This window comes from Nicotiana tabacum, chromosome 15 (assembly GCF_000715075.1).
Source record: "Nicotiana tabacum cultivar K326 chromosome 15, ASM71507v2, whole genome shotgun sequence".
In the NCBI taxonomy this organism is placed as follows: domain Eukaryota; kingdom Viridiplantae; phylum Streptophyta; class Magnoliopsida; order Solanales; family Solanaceae; genus Nicotiana; species Nicotiana tabacum.
Window position 1 is genome coordinate 91,979,383 of NC_134094.1, and position 15,737 is coordinate 91,995,119.

At 35.7% G+C, this 15,737-nt stretch overlaps 2 protein-coding genes across 2 annotated transcripts; both read left to right on the forward strand.

The window, feature by feature from the left end:
• The first annotated feature begins 1,260 nt into the window (after nucleotides 1–1,260).
• Nucleotides 1,261–7,068, forward strand: LOC107795250 (UDP-rhamnose/UDP-galactose transporter 3). The gene is made up of 5 exons (XM_016617844.2): nucleotides 1,261–1,925; nucleotides 3,012–3,196; nucleotides 5,234–5,434; nucleotides 6,262–6,423; nucleotides 6,536–7,068. Exons 1-5 carry the CDS (start codon nucleotides 1,796–1,798, stop codon nucleotides 6,881–6,883), a joined length of 1,026 nt encoding a protein of 341 aa, XP_016473330.1. The 5' UTR covers nucleotides 1,261–1,795; the 3' UTR covers nucleotides 6,884–7,068.
• Nucleotides 7,069–8,978: 1,910 nt separating this feature from the next.
• Nucleotides 8,979–12,818, forward strand: LOC107795249 (uncharacterized protein At1g76660). The gene is made up of 3 exons (XM_016617843.2): nucleotides 8,979–9,548; nucleotides 10,767–11,871; nucleotides 12,252–12,818. The coding sequence occupies exons 1-3, from the start codon at nucleotides 9,492–9,494 to the stop codon at nucleotides 12,458–12,460; spliced, it is 1,371 nt and encodes a 456-aa protein (XP_016473329.1). The 5' UTR covers nucleotides 8,979–9,491; the 3' UTR covers nucleotides 12,461–12,818.
• Nucleotides 12,819–15,737: the final 2,919 nt, after the last annotated feature.

The window sequence follows — 15,737 nt, forward strand, 5'->3', positions numbered from 1 at the left end:
TAACGTATGTGAGAAATCAATACGGAGGGTTTAAAGGCGGGATTAGAGATAACGAAACCTTGGTGCGATCATAGTGAGCGGTGAATTAGCGTAACGTAGTTTGAGAGAATACGTCTAGTAAATTGTGGTAGTTGCTCGAGAGAGAGCTACGACACCCAAAGTACTTACGATCGGTAGAGAATACTTAGGAAAAATTATAGAAGACGTAGAGGGTAAGATTCCAACAATTGGGAAAATCATAATTATAGACCTCCTTAATCTTTTCTCCAACCCTTAGTATCCCTATTTATTAATTCACTACTTTAATTGGTTAGTTAATTAGTTTGAAAATCATAATCTTAATATTTGTAACTTAGAAATTATTCGAGTTTGTCTTTTTAGTATTAGTAAACAGTTGTAGCTAAACCATAGTTTTCTGTGGGATTCGACTTTGGACTTGTAAACCGAATTATATTTGTAACGACCGCTAGACCTTTTAGGAGGCGTAGTTGGGCGTGATCAGTATTACGAGCTAACTTTGACCTTTTATGGTAGTTAATAGATTTTTCTTTAATAAATGACTTCTCTTTTAACTTTGGACCAAAAGTGTACTAGTTTTGCGAACTTGAAGGACTATTCATGTTCACATTTATATACTCGAGACCAAAATGAAATCTATTGCTTCCAATTCACTTTATGTGACAGTATTTCCACATTTTACATTTAAAAATAATTTAGTTCTAAATTATTTAATTTTTAAAGGTGAGGGGGAGTTTGATTTTTACTCATATATATTTTGTAGTCACACAAATATTAAGGTATATTTAAGATCACTGATATCAATAGTTTTTTTTGTATTTTTAAAATTTTATATTATATTAAATTATGTCACATAAATTAAAAAGAAATATTATTATACTTAAAAGTACAAATTGAGTTTTTTCTTTCTGTTAAATTTTCTCAAGGGAAAAGAAAAGAGTTTTTTTTTTTACTTTTAGGCTGCGCCAAAAACTATTTATATTTGATAATCGAAAAAGTATATAAAATTTATATAATTTTTATATATAACATATAAAAATGTATATATACCTAAAAAATATATAAAAAGTAAATATTTTATCGACAATTATTTTGAGAGTATATAAATAATTATGATTTTCCCAAGGAAAAAGAAAAAGGAAAGAGTTTGGAGAAGCGGCAAGATCTAGACTCTAGTGATGTAGCATCGAAAATAACGGTGGGAGAAACTAGATTAGTAGATGTAGAAGTAGAATACAAGGTTAAGGTTGAAATATTTTACGAGGTCATCCCAAGGGAAAATAAAGGGGTGGGGGTGAGGAGTGAAAGGAAAGCAGCGAGTATTAAGCGTCAAATTTTTAGAACGTCGAGGGAGGCAGGCCGTAAATCGTAGAAAAAACACACACACACACACACTCTCTCTCTCCTCCAATTCTCCAAAATTCAGATCTTCACTTAATTCCCTCTTACTTCTGTCCTCTCACACGCAAAGAAACACATCCCACATGCCCCCTCTCTCTACAGGACAAAGCAAAGTGAGTAACTTTTACTGACACGAGAGAGATAATTATTAGTACTACTAATATAGGTAGCAATCCCATTCATCAGTTTGTCACATTTTCTGGATCGGCATTTCCCACAATTTGAGATTCATTTCTGCATTGATCTCTGTTGTCTACTTTGTTTTGTCCTAAATTCCTGCCCCTCTCTGTAACGAGTTGGGTGGGTGGGTGGCTAGATCTTTGCTCAATTTTACTTGAGCATATACAACTGAATTTAGTTTAATTGTGTTAGCAATATGGAGAGCGAGAAGAAGGTTTCTCCGGTATCCGACGTGGGGGCATGGGCGATGAACGTTGTTAGTTCGGTGGGAATTATTATGGCCAACAAGCAACTTATGTCGGCCAACGGTTATTCTTTCACCTTCGGTAATATTCCTCAGATCTCGTTCCAAATTTTTCATTTCTTATTTTTTTGATTCATGCACAAAATATGCACTCTTTTCTCCCATACTACCTTAGCTCGTAGAGGTGGATCCACGATTTGAAGGTAGCGGGTGCACGAATGCATTTATTTATCTTAGACGTATCAATAAATACAAAATGTAAATGTCTGCATCCGGTTGATTCGGTTGGTTTTGGATTAATTCAGCTCAAGTTATTTGGTTTTCGGTTCATAAATAGACAATCTGATCCGAATCTTAAATTTGTATTCATAATATGTTCAATTATGAACCAAGCAGAAAAATAAATTGACAAGTATCATATTTACAGCTCATATCAAGCTCAATATAGCATATATTCAATTCTCAACTTGAAGCATATGAAACTATAAACCTCAAATTAATTACTTAAGAGAAAAAAAAGTTAGATATGCGGGACTGATATTTAAAAACTGAGATATCAACAGTATAACTATTACTAGTACCTATAAGTTGAGTGTATTCAGATAAACTCTTTTATTAACTGGGCACGAAAATTCGAACAACAAGGGAAAATGGGCCGTAATATCTCGGCTATCGAAAAAAGAGACGGAGGCCGGGTTGGTACTATTTCTGCAATTGCTTATCTGGCCTTAGACGGCACTACTTAGAACTTATCTGGAAAGATATAACAGTCTTTTGTTACGGTGCTTAAGTGGAGAAGTGTAGAGGGGTGGCCACATTATCTATTGAGTTTCGAACTGTGTGCCACTGGTCTTTGGGGATATTTGGTTATAAAAAAGAAGTCTTTCTTGTGGTATGGAAAACCTTTAGCATCAGGCTTTATGTGCCTTATTACATCAGGCTTGTCATCAGTTGTTATTATAAGGGCAAGGTGGTAGGCTTTATGCCTATCCGGGGAGAAGATATATATATTTATGGTATTTTTGCTTTGTAGAAGCATGCATCCAGCTGAAATCTTTTAGTTGAAGGACATAGGAAGTACACGTTACTATCCATTTGGTCATATAATGTATGCGTTCAATTCCAAATGTTCGACCTGTCATTTTTAATTTCATGTTGTTTCCTCCAGCTACAACGTTGACTGGGTTCCACTTTGCTGTGACGGCGCTTGTTGGGATGGTGTCAAATGCCACGGGTTTTTCCTCATCAAAGCATGTACCTTTGTGGGAACTTATCTGGTTCTCAATTGTCGCAAACATGTCTATCACAGGGATGAACTTAAGTCTGATGCTCAATTCAGTTGGATTTTACCAAGTATGATATTGTCTCTTTTGTTGTATACTTTACTCGCTTTTGTGTTTTGTCCTTAACGTTTCTTGTTATGTTTTGAAATTTCTTCTTATAGAAAAGATAAGTCTTGGATTCCCGTTATGTTGGTGAATAAGATTTGTTAACAACTTTATAATGTTATCAGCTTTCAGTCTCCTTTGGTTGGAAAAGAATATAATTACTAAAAAAAATTTCACTAGAACTTTTTATCTGTTTCTTGCATCCCTTTGCTCCACATTTTGAATTTCGACCCTTAAAATCGTTACATATCAGTTTTACCTATCAGCAGAAGAAATTGTTTGATATTTGTTTTAGGTGCATTGAAGTTACAAATAACAGACAAAACTTGGTACTTGCTGAAATTTTAGCTTCAAGTAGATTTTAAGGTTTGATAACTACTATGGTCCAAGTTTATGTGCGTTACTAGCTAGCTATGAAGGGTGTACTTGGAACAGCTTTTACAAGATGATCCCAAACCTTTTCCTTTCAAAAAAGGATTTCATTTTTTATTTTTTTCATAAATTAGTTTGCTAACTTATTAAATAAACAAATGGGTTTGGGACCCTAGTTGGTGATATAGTTCATGATCTGTTGACGTGGAGTTAACTAATATCTATCAGTATCTTCATCATCTGAAATGATAACATACAACTTAGTTTTGCTTTGAAAGGAAGAGGAAGGAAAGAAAATAGGAAAAATGAGAATGGAATATAAACTAGGGTTAGTAATTTTCTTTATTTGATTGGTTTAAGAGGAAAGTTGCAGGAAAGGGAAATTTATGTTCCCTACTTCTCCGTGATTGCAAATCAGTTAGTAGAATGAAAACCAATAATAGAAAGAAAGGCTGCTTTCCCTCATTCCTAGGGATCCATACATATCATTAGCTGTAGTGTTTTTGCTCAGGAATTCAATTTAGTCTCATAGTTCTCCTTTATACTTATTTTTTGATAAGGATATCTCCTTGGTAATCATTACAATTGATTATAGTTTTTAGCAAAGCAAGTCCATCTAAACCTTTTAGCGTGTATTTGATGTAGAAAAAGTGGTTCAATGAAGTTCTTTTTTCTGTTATTTTTTGGGGATGAAGTGCCAATAAAGTGTGCCTTTTCCCAAATGCAGGTGGTCCAATTAAGTTTTTGTATGTGCATAAACTTCTAGTAGGTTTGCATCCACTAGGACAGTGACTTTAGGCTCACACCCCTATTGCAGAAGTAAATTTGAAGATTAGTTGGTCAAAAATATTGATGTCGGTCCCTTTTTTGCAGAAAATTCATTTAGGTTTAAAAAGTTATCATTGGCAGACTTTAATGGTTATTGAGTTTTTAGCATTCAGAGTAGTTTTACTGACCGAATTGTCTGGATGCAGAAGAGTCTTTTTTTCTTCAAAAATGATTAACAAGGATTTGAAGCATTTATTCTTTTTGGCCTAATGGCTGCATCATTTACATATTAGATCTTTCTTTATGGTCGTAACTCTCATATATCTACTGATAAGTAAATTAATTTTGTTCACACTAGCACCACCGAAGTGCTTAAATGTCTTCTAAAAACTCAAGCGGGGACAATAGATTCATGAGCTCCTCTATGCCTTCTGTGTGTATCTCTTTACACCAAAAAGCAGAGCATCTAAAAATCTTTTTGGAAGCTGACTCTGCAGTAAGAAATACTCTTATCTTCTGCATTGGTATTGTTCTGCCCCTCACTCATCACACTGTCATATTCAGGTTCAGTGTCTAATGAGCTGTTTGCTGATGTGTTCCTTCATGTTTGTCTCATGTTGATCTTTTCATTGGTTATTGCTTTTTAGAGAAGAGTTAGTTCAAAACTGCTAGCAAGCAGAGAAGAAGTGGATCGGTAGTCGTTATTTGAGCTGAACCAGTTGTTTTTTGTTTTACTGAACTCCAATTAGTTGATTATAGGTTAATATGTATAATAGTATACTAGCAGTTAGCACTTGTTTTGTTTTTGTCCTTGGTGAAATTTCATTTTATAGGCCTAAATTTTTCCATTTTTTTGATGTAGATCTCAAAGTTGAGCATGATTCCAGTGGTTTGTGTGATGGAATGGATCCTTCATAGTAAGCGTTACTCGAAGGAGGTTAAAATGTCGGTTGTGGTGGTTGTTATCGGTGTGGGTGTTTGCACAGTAACTGATGTCAAGGTTAATGCCAAAGGTTTTATTTGCGCTTGTGTTGCAGTTCTGTCGACATCATTGCAGCAGATTGTGAGTATACTCTGGCTTCTTCATAGCTTTACTGCAAAAGACTGAATAATTAAAAAGATTGCCCAAAAGAGAAATATTTGGTGTGGATCTGATTTAAGATCGCTAGCATCAAAAGTTTAACGATAAAGTATGTTGAGGTTTCTTTTGTGATTTGATTCCATCTATTTATGTGGGTTTAATTTGTCATTACAAACTTACTTAGTTTTTCTTTCTGAGGGACAAATTAATTTATTAGGGAGGCTGTGATAGTGCTATCCAACTTTTCTATCCTTATAAAAAATGCCCTCTTTCTATGAAAAAGCTAAAGGGCAGAAGCCTAAATTTTTTCCCTTTTTCCTTTCTTCCCTTTTCTCCCTATAGAAGTGATGAAAGTTGGCTTTTGTTTTTGCTTCTTGTTATAGCGCAGGGAAGAAGTAATTACTCTATCAGACCCCTTTATGCTTGACAAGGATCCGTTCTTGTTCTATAAAGCTAAAGGAAAGAAGTCTCAAAATTGTCATGTATTGGTTTTAATTGAGGGGTAAAAAGGGGAGAAAGGAAAACATGAAGTCGACCTTTTTATTTGCTCACTGCTTTGGTCCCTGTTCAGTTGTATATAGAGCAAAAGCTTGCTTCTTGCAATTGCAGAGTTTAGAAACAGTTACCAGAGATATCCTATATCTTCAATGGAACAAAGAAAGAATTTCCTGCTGGCCCAATTTATATATATATTTTATCATCAAGCTCTCACTTTTTTCAACCAAATTAGCTTGTTGGTTATTCTTTCACCCCCATCTCTTAAACTTGTGGTTGCATTTGTGTGATCAAACGATGCTTTTCTGGTGCAGTCAATAGGTTCTTTGCAGAAAAAGTACTCAATTGGATCCTTTGAATTATTGAGTAAAACAGCTCCGATACAAGCTTGCTCCCTCCTTGTGCTTGGTCCTTTTTGCGACTATTATCTTAGTGGAAATCTATTACTAGACTACAAGTACACTTCTGGCGCCATTGTAAGTATCAACCAATCTTCTCCTTCCCAGATTATGATGCATATTTGATTGGTCCGTTTCTGCCTACTTAGCTTTATGTGCTCTGATCATTGATGTGTGGCACTTTTTGCAGTTCTTTATACTCCTGTCGTGTTCGTTAGCTGTTTTCTGCAATGTGAGTCAGTATCTCTGCATCGGGCGATTCTCTGCAGTTTCCTTCCAGGTTCTAGGCCACATGAAGACAGTGTGTGTGCTGACTTTGGGCTGGTTGCTCTTTGATTCGGCATTGACTCTTAAGAACATTTTGGGTATGCTTGTTGCTGTCGCCGGCATGGTGATCTATAGTTGGGCTGTGGAGGTTGAAAAATCCAACACCAAGAGTCCCCATGCTGCCAAAAACAGCTTGACAGAAGAGGAGCTGAGATTATTGAAGGAGGAAATGGAGAAGACTGACGTTGAAGTCGGTCAGTCCAAGGCCTAAATTGAGGTCTCTATTGTTAGCCATCACGTAATATAGCTTTTTGGATCAATTTGCATGTAGTTTATACTATTTGTTGCATTATTCATTGGACCTCCTACATTTGGTCCCAATTTGGTGACCTTGGATTGTTTTGAATAGTTACTGAATATTTTGTTCTTTATCCAAGTCCGCTAGGGTTCATACCATTTACGCTACTGTTATTTTACATAATTCGTTTGATTTAATTTTAAGTCACGACCCAGGATAACAAGTGCATAGTAATTTGCAATATAAAGTCAGTAATAGGCAAGCGGGGGAGGATGATATGCTTGATACAACACTGAGTGAGATCTTGATATGGATCTTAGATGATTAAAAAACACAGAAAAAAGTTACTCTATACTGTAATAAATGTACAATAGGATATTTGGACCTCTGGATAATTAGTTCATAGAAGTTTCTCTGGATAACCTAATAGCGAATATTGAAGAAATCTGTGGAAGTTGATTACAAGTGACTCACGGCTTAGGTCTGGTAGTAAAAATGCAACAGTCAGATTTGTGGATTAAGCTCAAAGTCATGAAACAAAAGCTTTATATTTAAGTGGAGATGGATAAAAGGACGGATCTGTTATCTAGTGTGTATCAGATCGTGCGTCAATAATCTTCGGAGATTCTTCAGTTATCCCAAAGAAAAATTAGTTCCATCATCTATCGATATTGGGTTTGAATTCTTCAACAAAAAAGGTCTTGTAGAGAAAAAAGAAGAGTGAACTCATTATTCATCGAGTTTCAAAATCGTGCAAAAGCAAAATAATTTTTTGATTTTCTAGAAAAAGAGACCCTAGTATGAAGTGTGCGTGTAATAGTAACGGACCAAAGAGTGGATAGGCATTTTGTCTATGATGTTACTCTTAATCCAGCATTATTGCTGGTTGGTCGATCCAATATAAGTAATAAGTCTGTATATTCAATCTCACAAAAGGAGAATTAAAGACCTCTTTAGGTAAGTGTACCATTCCGTCTCGTTCATGATTCATCAATTTGAAATGATTCAACTAAAAAAGAATATTAGTACTATTAAGAGAAAACCATATTAAGAAGTATTTTAAGTTTTTAAAGCTGATGATTATGACGATTAAGCCAATTATAAGCGTATCTCAAGAGTAGAGTCTCAAGACTAGCAAAGTAAAAATTTCTTAGTAGCACTACATCGTGTAGTTTGTAATATTTGCAAAGAACCAAACAGATTAATAGTCTAAATTTTAACCCTAAATGACTCTCATATTCTTGAATTAACTAGAATGATCTTAGCTATTTATATGTTGAGTTGATAAATTGAGTATGATCATTAACGAAATTGAACACGAAATATTTTGTTAATATTATCCACTTCTCTGGACAAAAATTTGAATAACATATAATTTTTAAGCTCCTTAACATCATACAATCTTATATGAAATTAATGTTAAAATTCCTCACGAGCTCACGAGCTCTCAAGTGTTGAAGCGTATGTTTAGCCCTACTAATTGAGCGAGTAATATCACAAATGAGGAACCAAAGTTAGGTGCTTATCTTAGAATGATGATCCACCAACAAGTTTTAATAGTTAAAAAAATGGTGATATTAATCTGTTTGTTGATCAAGAATTCTATTTTTTAAGAAATATCATGGTCGTTTAAATTTTAATTTATTTAATAAGGTTCATTTGAATCGAATTAATACTTTTTAGATCATGTCATCAGACAAGACATGCCATCAAACTAGATCGCTCGAGCTAAGTTGGGTGCCAGGTTATGGATAAAATAATATATGTATATATCAGCCAAATATTTTTATTTTATTTTATGCAATTTTTATAGATGTTCAATTATTAATTTTTTTAAAATGCTCATCATTTATGTTAAGAGAAATGTAATACTTTAACTTTTAATAAAAATTCAAAGATATTTTGTTAGTCGAGGATTAAATTCTACCCAAATTTATCACTCAAAAGCTTAAAGTTTTAAATAAAAAGTTATATCAATCAATAATAAAAGAGACAAAAGCGCAGTAATCCCGTTCTATTCTGACTCCATATGTTTCCTATAGCTAGTCTTTTCTTTTTTCTTTCGTTTACAGATTTTTCCTTTAACTTTTTTCCTTTCCCATAAAGCATCAACCTTTTTCTCTCTCTCTCTCTCCTCCCACCGCATTTTTCACTTTCACTTTCACACACACACAATTTGGCTTTATTTGTGCTTTCCTTGTCTTTTGATTAACTCTCTCTCTCCACTGGGAAGAAGAGAATAGACCAACCCCCACCCCCCTCTCTGTCACATAGAATATAGTATTAGTACATACTAAGTATTTATCTATTTGAGCATTTTTTTTGCAATTTATATTACCAAATCTGTGAATTGTCAGCTTCTGTTCAAGCATTTTTTTGTGCGTCGTTGGTGGATATACAAATTTGTACATAACTACATTTTGAGTACTCGATTGTATATGTGTTATAGTGTGTGTGTGTGTGTGTGTGTGTGAAGGAAAAGAGCAGAAAGGAGGGAGAAAGATTGTTGTGTAGCAGAGTATAATTTGCTGAAATTGTGAAGTTAGAAAGTAAAACAAAGCAAAAAAATTAAATAGATATAATGGGGTCAGAGCAGAATAGATTTCCGCAGCAGCAAGGACCGCCACTTCCTTCTCGGGTACTCTCATTTTCCAGATCTACTTTCTCTCTGTGTATGTGTGTTTCTTTGTGTGGATTAAAATTTGTACATCTATTATGGCTTCTAAAAGTACTTTGATTGTGTGCTAGAATCACATTTGCAAGCAGATCTGACTTTATTTTGGTGAAATGGAGCAAATTGGGATGACATTTATCTACTAAATAGTTGTCCTCCACAGTGATAGATCTCTTTTCCTCTTTGATTAATGCAGTTATTCTCACACATTAAAAATGAATTTAAGTTATATGACTGACTGGCAATGTATTAGAGTAAAAAAAATTACACTATCAGTGTAATTTAACCTGTTATAGCAGGTTTCTTACCGTTTATTATTAGTTATCACTATTAATTAGAGTTACTTGCGAGAGTTTAAGTTATTAACACCGCTAGTGTAAGGATTTTTAAATCATCTGGTCTGCTTTACAAGTAATCGGCCTTATTTCATGATTACAAATCCCACATTTTAAGGAGGGTTACCTGTAATTATCTTTAGTGACCTGATAATGTAAATTCCTTACACTGACGATGTATATAATTACCTTTTACGTAAGCTGGTTGTATAAATTATTTTTACACTGTTAGTGCATACAACTTAAACTCAAAAAACACACACACACACACACACACTATATGTATATTAATGCAGTAATTCTCTAAGGCATAGAGCTACAAGGATAATGATAGGCCAAAACAAAGTTTTATTTTTTTGTTTATTTGGTAAATGTGATTTTTCCAAAGGAAGATTGTCCTACTTCATAAGCTATGTTGGGTTTGCCTCTGTGCTACTCATGTGACATTTGTTCTGGCAGCTGGTAATGGAAATTTAACTGTATGTGGACCATAGTATCTTTTAGATGTATGAAAAGGATTGTGCAGCTGATACATGAGTCAAATGGACTGGTGGTAGAAAGAATAAGTGGTTTTTCATTATGACATAAGATACCATCAGAGAATCTGAATTATCACTTTCGCTGTTTATGATTTCTGCACTTCGGTCTGAAATCTGTGCTTATGATCTTTCTTTACTGTTGTTCTTGGATTTTGCGTGTGTACCACTTAGACAGCCTCTTGCAGCGATTGCTTTTGTCCAGATATTGTATGAAACTAGCTAAGCACCTTTCAAACGGCATCTTCCCCTCTTTTTTCCATTTATATGTTAGATTAGATCCCAACTGCTAATGCTTTAATCTTTGACAGCGTAAACGATGGGGAGGATGTTTGGGAGGATTGTCTTGTTTCGGAAGACAAAAAGGTGGAAAGCGTATAGTACCTTCATCTCGTATTCCCGAGGCCAATTCACTACCAAATCAGCAGAATGTACCCCAAGCTGGTGGGTTGAATAATCAGACTGCAGCTCTTTTAGCTCCACCATCGTCACCAGCATCCTTTTCGAATTCAGCGCTCCCTTCGACAGCTCAATCACCAAGCTGTTTTTTATCTAGTAATTCACCAGGTGGTCCTTCAAATGCTATGTTTGCCACTGGTCCATATGCTCATGAGACACAGTTGGTATCCCCTCCTGTATTCTCAAACTTCACCACTGAGCCATCTACTGCTCCTTTCACACCTCCGCCTGAGTTGGCCCACCTGACTACTCCCTCTTCCCCAGATGTGCCTTTCGCTCGGTTCCTCTCCTCTTCGGTGAATGTTAAAGCCACAGACAAGACTAACTACACTGGTGCTAATGATCTTCAAGCTACGTACTCTCTATATCCAGGGAGTCCTGCTAGTACTCTCAGATCCCCTGTTTCGAGGGTGTCAGGTGATTGCCTGTCATCGTCTTATGTTGAAAGGGAACTTCCTCAGTTGGATCCTTCTCTTCCTTCATCCGAGGCCAAGCATCCAGGCCCTGATTCAAGCACCTCAAAGTTGTCTCAAGATTCAAATTTCTTCTGTCCAGCTACATTTGCCCAATTTTACATCGACCATTCTTTATTTCCTCATTCTGGTGGAAGGCTGAGCGTTTCCAAAGAATCTGATGCTTATTCAAATAACGGGAATGGCCATCAGAGTAGGCAGAACAAACCCTGTAAACAAGATGCAGAGGAAGTAGAAGCTTACAGAGCGTCCTTTGGATTCAGTGCTGATGAGATTGTTACTACAACACAGTATGTGGAGATTTCTGATGTTGCATTAGATGATCCCTTTAGCATGATCCCTTTTACGAAGCCCCGAGAAGAGGAAACTATATTAACTATGTCAACAGCTGAGGGAACAAAAGGAGGGAATATCTCTAATATGGCATCTCCTCAGCACTGCAAATCAGGGATAAATCATTTCGAAACTGGCTATTGCGTGAAAGGTGCATGATCTTTTACTCCCTTGCTAGTTTGAAATAGAAACAGTTGGTATGAAGATACAGTCAAATGGATTCTCTCTTTTTTTCTGACCTTCATCATGAGATTTCAAGATTTATGTTTCTTCTGGTTTCTCTGCCATTAGTAGTAGTACAGGTTCCATTTATTTCATGCTAGTATTTATAATGTTTATACTTAACAGTTTACAAATTCAGTATAAAATTATTCATGGAACACTACTAAGTAATTATATGCTTATTACTATTGCAATCGAAAGCTTGGCCGTTCTACATTGATCATTGCATATTCCGGGATCTTTAAACAATTCTGTATGATCTGGATATTGTTAAAGACTTGGACTGACTTCTATCTTCTGCATCCACAGATCATATGTCACCAAAGCAATCTGTAGATGTTTTTAAGCAAGTTGAACCTGCTAAGCATGCTATGAGTGACGATGAAGGCATCTTCTCCAAACTGGGAACTTTGAGACTCAGTCGGAAATATGACCCTGGTTTGTCAAGCTCTGATGCGGAGATAGACTACAGGAGAGGAAGAAGCCTGCGAGAAAGAAAAGGCAATATTGCATGGTAGCACTACTCTTTAGAATCTTATAGTCCTATTTGCTAAATTGCATGGTTTTCTTCTTTTGCTTTTGTTGAGGGTCTTTCACAGGTGATCTAACCTCAGTCGCAGAAATCCCCTACGTCCTCGTGTGTTCCGCTATTTTGTTGAAGAATGTATTGTCTATATTTTAAGGTCCTCCTAAGTTATGTATGTCAAAAGTCCTAGCTATATATTTTCAGCTATTAACGTCGTTAGGAGTGGAGTGGATCCTGGAACCTTTTGTACAGTGGCTTGTGTATGCTTGCTTCAAAATGCTTTAAGCTTGAAGTCCTTGGAGATGTACTTTTTAAAGTATGCATTTCAACCAGGTATATTGCTTTTAAGACAATGTTTTTGATGATTTGGCTCATAGACACCCATTTATTGGATGAGAATGCACAAATATTTCGCAGTACCAAATGATGTGCTACTTCTGATTCTCTTTTTCTCGTATTATCTCTTACCAAGAAAGTAGCCGTAAGCAGTGAATATGCAAAATAGCTATTCCTATTTATGATTTCTCAAAAATAATCTGCCAACACTTCAAAAACTATAGACATTTTTGTCTCTTACCTTCCTCATTTTTTAGATGATTGACTCTCTGAAAACACATTTTCACCTCTTTTCCCCTCCCTTTCTTCGTACTCTGTAAAAAGATTTACCTTTCTCTGATTTGAGATATTAACAGTTGGGATCCACAATCAATCCACTTCAAGTAAAATGCCGCCACATAGCTATTTGGTACAAATGTGCAATTATGAATCCCAAGTACTAATAAAATATGGAGAACTTGAAGGGCAAATCATGAAGAGAGAACTGAGAAGTTGGCTGTAGCAGGTTAGCTAAATTCGCACACAGAGCCATTGTTATCAAAGTAATAACTTCGAATAGTCATCAGACTTTTGGAGAAGAGTAGAAGAATATGTTACGGCATATTGAGTATTACAGATTTATGTTCATAATGTATCAATTGGATTATGCAATTCCAAAAGAAACAACAACAACAACCCACTATAATCCTACTAGTGGGATCTGGGGAGGGCAGTGTGTACACAGACCTTACCCCTACCCTGGGGTAGAGAGGTTGTTTCCAATAGAAACTCGGCATCCTTCCCTCCAAGAACTCCCACCTTGCTCTTGGGGTGACTCGAACTCACAAGCTCTTGGTTGGAAGTGGAGGGGGCTTACCATCATAGCAACCCACCTTGTCCTATTCCAAAAGAAAGAAACTTAGATAAGATACTTCTTAGCATGGCATAGTTTTAGAGATTCTCGAATAGGACAATCTTAGTAGTCGGAGGCGGAGCCATGTGTCTTGCCGTGGAACTCATAGTTTGTTGGAGTCATTGAGTTCACAATTAAATAGTTATACATATTTAATTGATTTATTAAAATAAAACTGGGTCCAAACAAAGGACCCCGAAAGTGAGTAGCTGAAAGCATCATTAACTTTTTCTCTGATCCGGGCAATGGATCACGGGGCGTCCGGTGTGAATCAGCAGAATCTATTGGAGTGTGATTACCAGCCAAAGGGCAAAAAGACGGGGTTGAATGCGCAGTTTTCCAATTCAAATAGGTTGCTTTTAGAATAGGTTGTTCTCGAATAAGCTCTTTGAAAGATAACTGAATGCGGAGGATCCACTAAATGGACCAACGGAGCACTGTCGGGTCGATAGCCCTTGATCCGAGATCTCTTTTTAACAAAAAAGAGTTGGATTTGCTCCGGTGGGTTCCCTTAACCAAGCCACTGCCTATGAGTCGCCGGCTCATTCTTCAACAGGCACAGGCGTCAGCAAAACACTGCCGTCTGTTCCAAAAACAAGATGAACAAAAAGCATGTTTAGCAGACTGAGGTTTGAGATGCTCATCTTCTAAATTTCTATGCTTCCAATCATAATTATCCAAACTCGTGGTATCATTCGTAACATCTAATCAACATGGCTCTATTAAAAACTCAATCTTGATTGCATATTTTCGACATTTTTGCAGCTATCGCAGGAGAGAGAATGAATGAAGGCTTGGCTTGGCTTGACTTCTTAGAGGAAACTGATAACTTATAGGACCTTCTGGATGATGATGAATTGGACAGACTTTTTCTCTCTTCAGGCTAAAATGACAAAATTATTCATGATTTATCAATAAATTAGACAAGTGCCAAGGATAATTTTGGATTTAAAAAAAGTGAGTATGGTGCTAACCTACAACTCTCTCCCACAAAATTATGCATCCATTAATATCATTATTGTTATAAAATAAAGACTGTAAAGTAAAGACAAGTATAGAGAGAAACTGATATATTATTCAATTTCAAACTAATGTACATAATGAACTGAAATCTCCTCTGAATCTGAACTCAATGATTGCAATTCAAGAAGGGCATGAAGCACCGGCCAAATATATATATAAATCATGAATAATGTTTATCCATAACGGGGTAACGAAAGGATAAGCTCATTATACCATATATGGATAATTTTCTACCGGGGTAATATTTATCCATAACGGGGTACCGAAAGGATAAGCTCATTATACCAGACATAGATAATCTTCTACCGGGGGTAATGTTAATCCATAACGGGGTACCGAAAGGATAAGCTCATTATATCAGATATGGATAATCTTCTACCGGGTGTGATGTTTGTCCATAATGGGGTACTGAAAGGATAAACTTCTTGAGGAGACTTATTTCCAATAGAGTACTAAATAGATAAACATATTTACGGCGGAGTCTCATATAGATAAGCTTCTTCAGGAAGCTTATTTACAACAGAGTACTAAACGAACATCCATAATAATATATTTATAACACTCCCCTTTGGATGTTCATTAAAAGATAATGTGCCTCATTAAAACTTTACGAGGAAAAAATCCTAGTGAAGGAAAAAGAGTACACATATTTAGTAATACGCATAACTAGTTGTCTCAAAAAAAAATTTATAAGGAAAACCCTGTAGAAAAAACCTTAGTAAGGGAAAAAGAGTATAGCGCGTATTTTACTCCCCCTCATAAAAACCTTGTTTCAAATATTTGAGTATCCGTATTCCAATCTTGTATACCTTCGTTCTCAAAAGTTGAAGTTGGCAAAGATTTAGTGAATAAATTTTTCGGATTGTCACTTGAACGGATTTGTTGCACATCAATGTCACCATTTATCTCCTTTTATAAATCTCCCATTTAATTGGGTTATGCATGCAATATTGTCTTCGTATAAAATTGTGAATCTTTTATCACATTCCAAACCGCATTTTCCTTGAATAAAATGAAT

Coding starts and splice junctions, on each gene's coding strand:
- LOC107795249 (XM_016617843.2), top strand. CDS start 9,492: ATGGGGTCAGAGCAGAATAGATTTCCGCAGCAGCAAGGACCGCCACTT. Junction 9,549..10,766: donor GACCGCCACTTCCTTCTCGG/GTACTCTCATTT, acceptor AATCTTTGACAG/CGTAAACGATGGGGAGGATG. Junction 11,872..12,251: donor AACTGGCTATTGCGTGAAAG/GTGCATGATCTT, acceptor CTGCATCCACAG/ATCATATGTCACCAAAGCAA.
- LOC107795250 (XM_016617844.2), top strand. CDS start 1,796: ATGGAGAGCGAGAAGAAGGTTTCTCCGGTATCCGACGTGGGGGCATGG. Junction 1,926..3,011: donor CGGTTATTCTTTCACCTTCG/GTAATATTCCTC, acceptor TGTTTCCTCCAG/CTACAACGTTGACTGGGTTC. Junction 3,197..5,233: donor ATTCAGTTGGATTTTACCAA/GTATGATATTGT, acceptor TTTTTGATGTAG/ATCTCAAAGTTGAGCATGAT.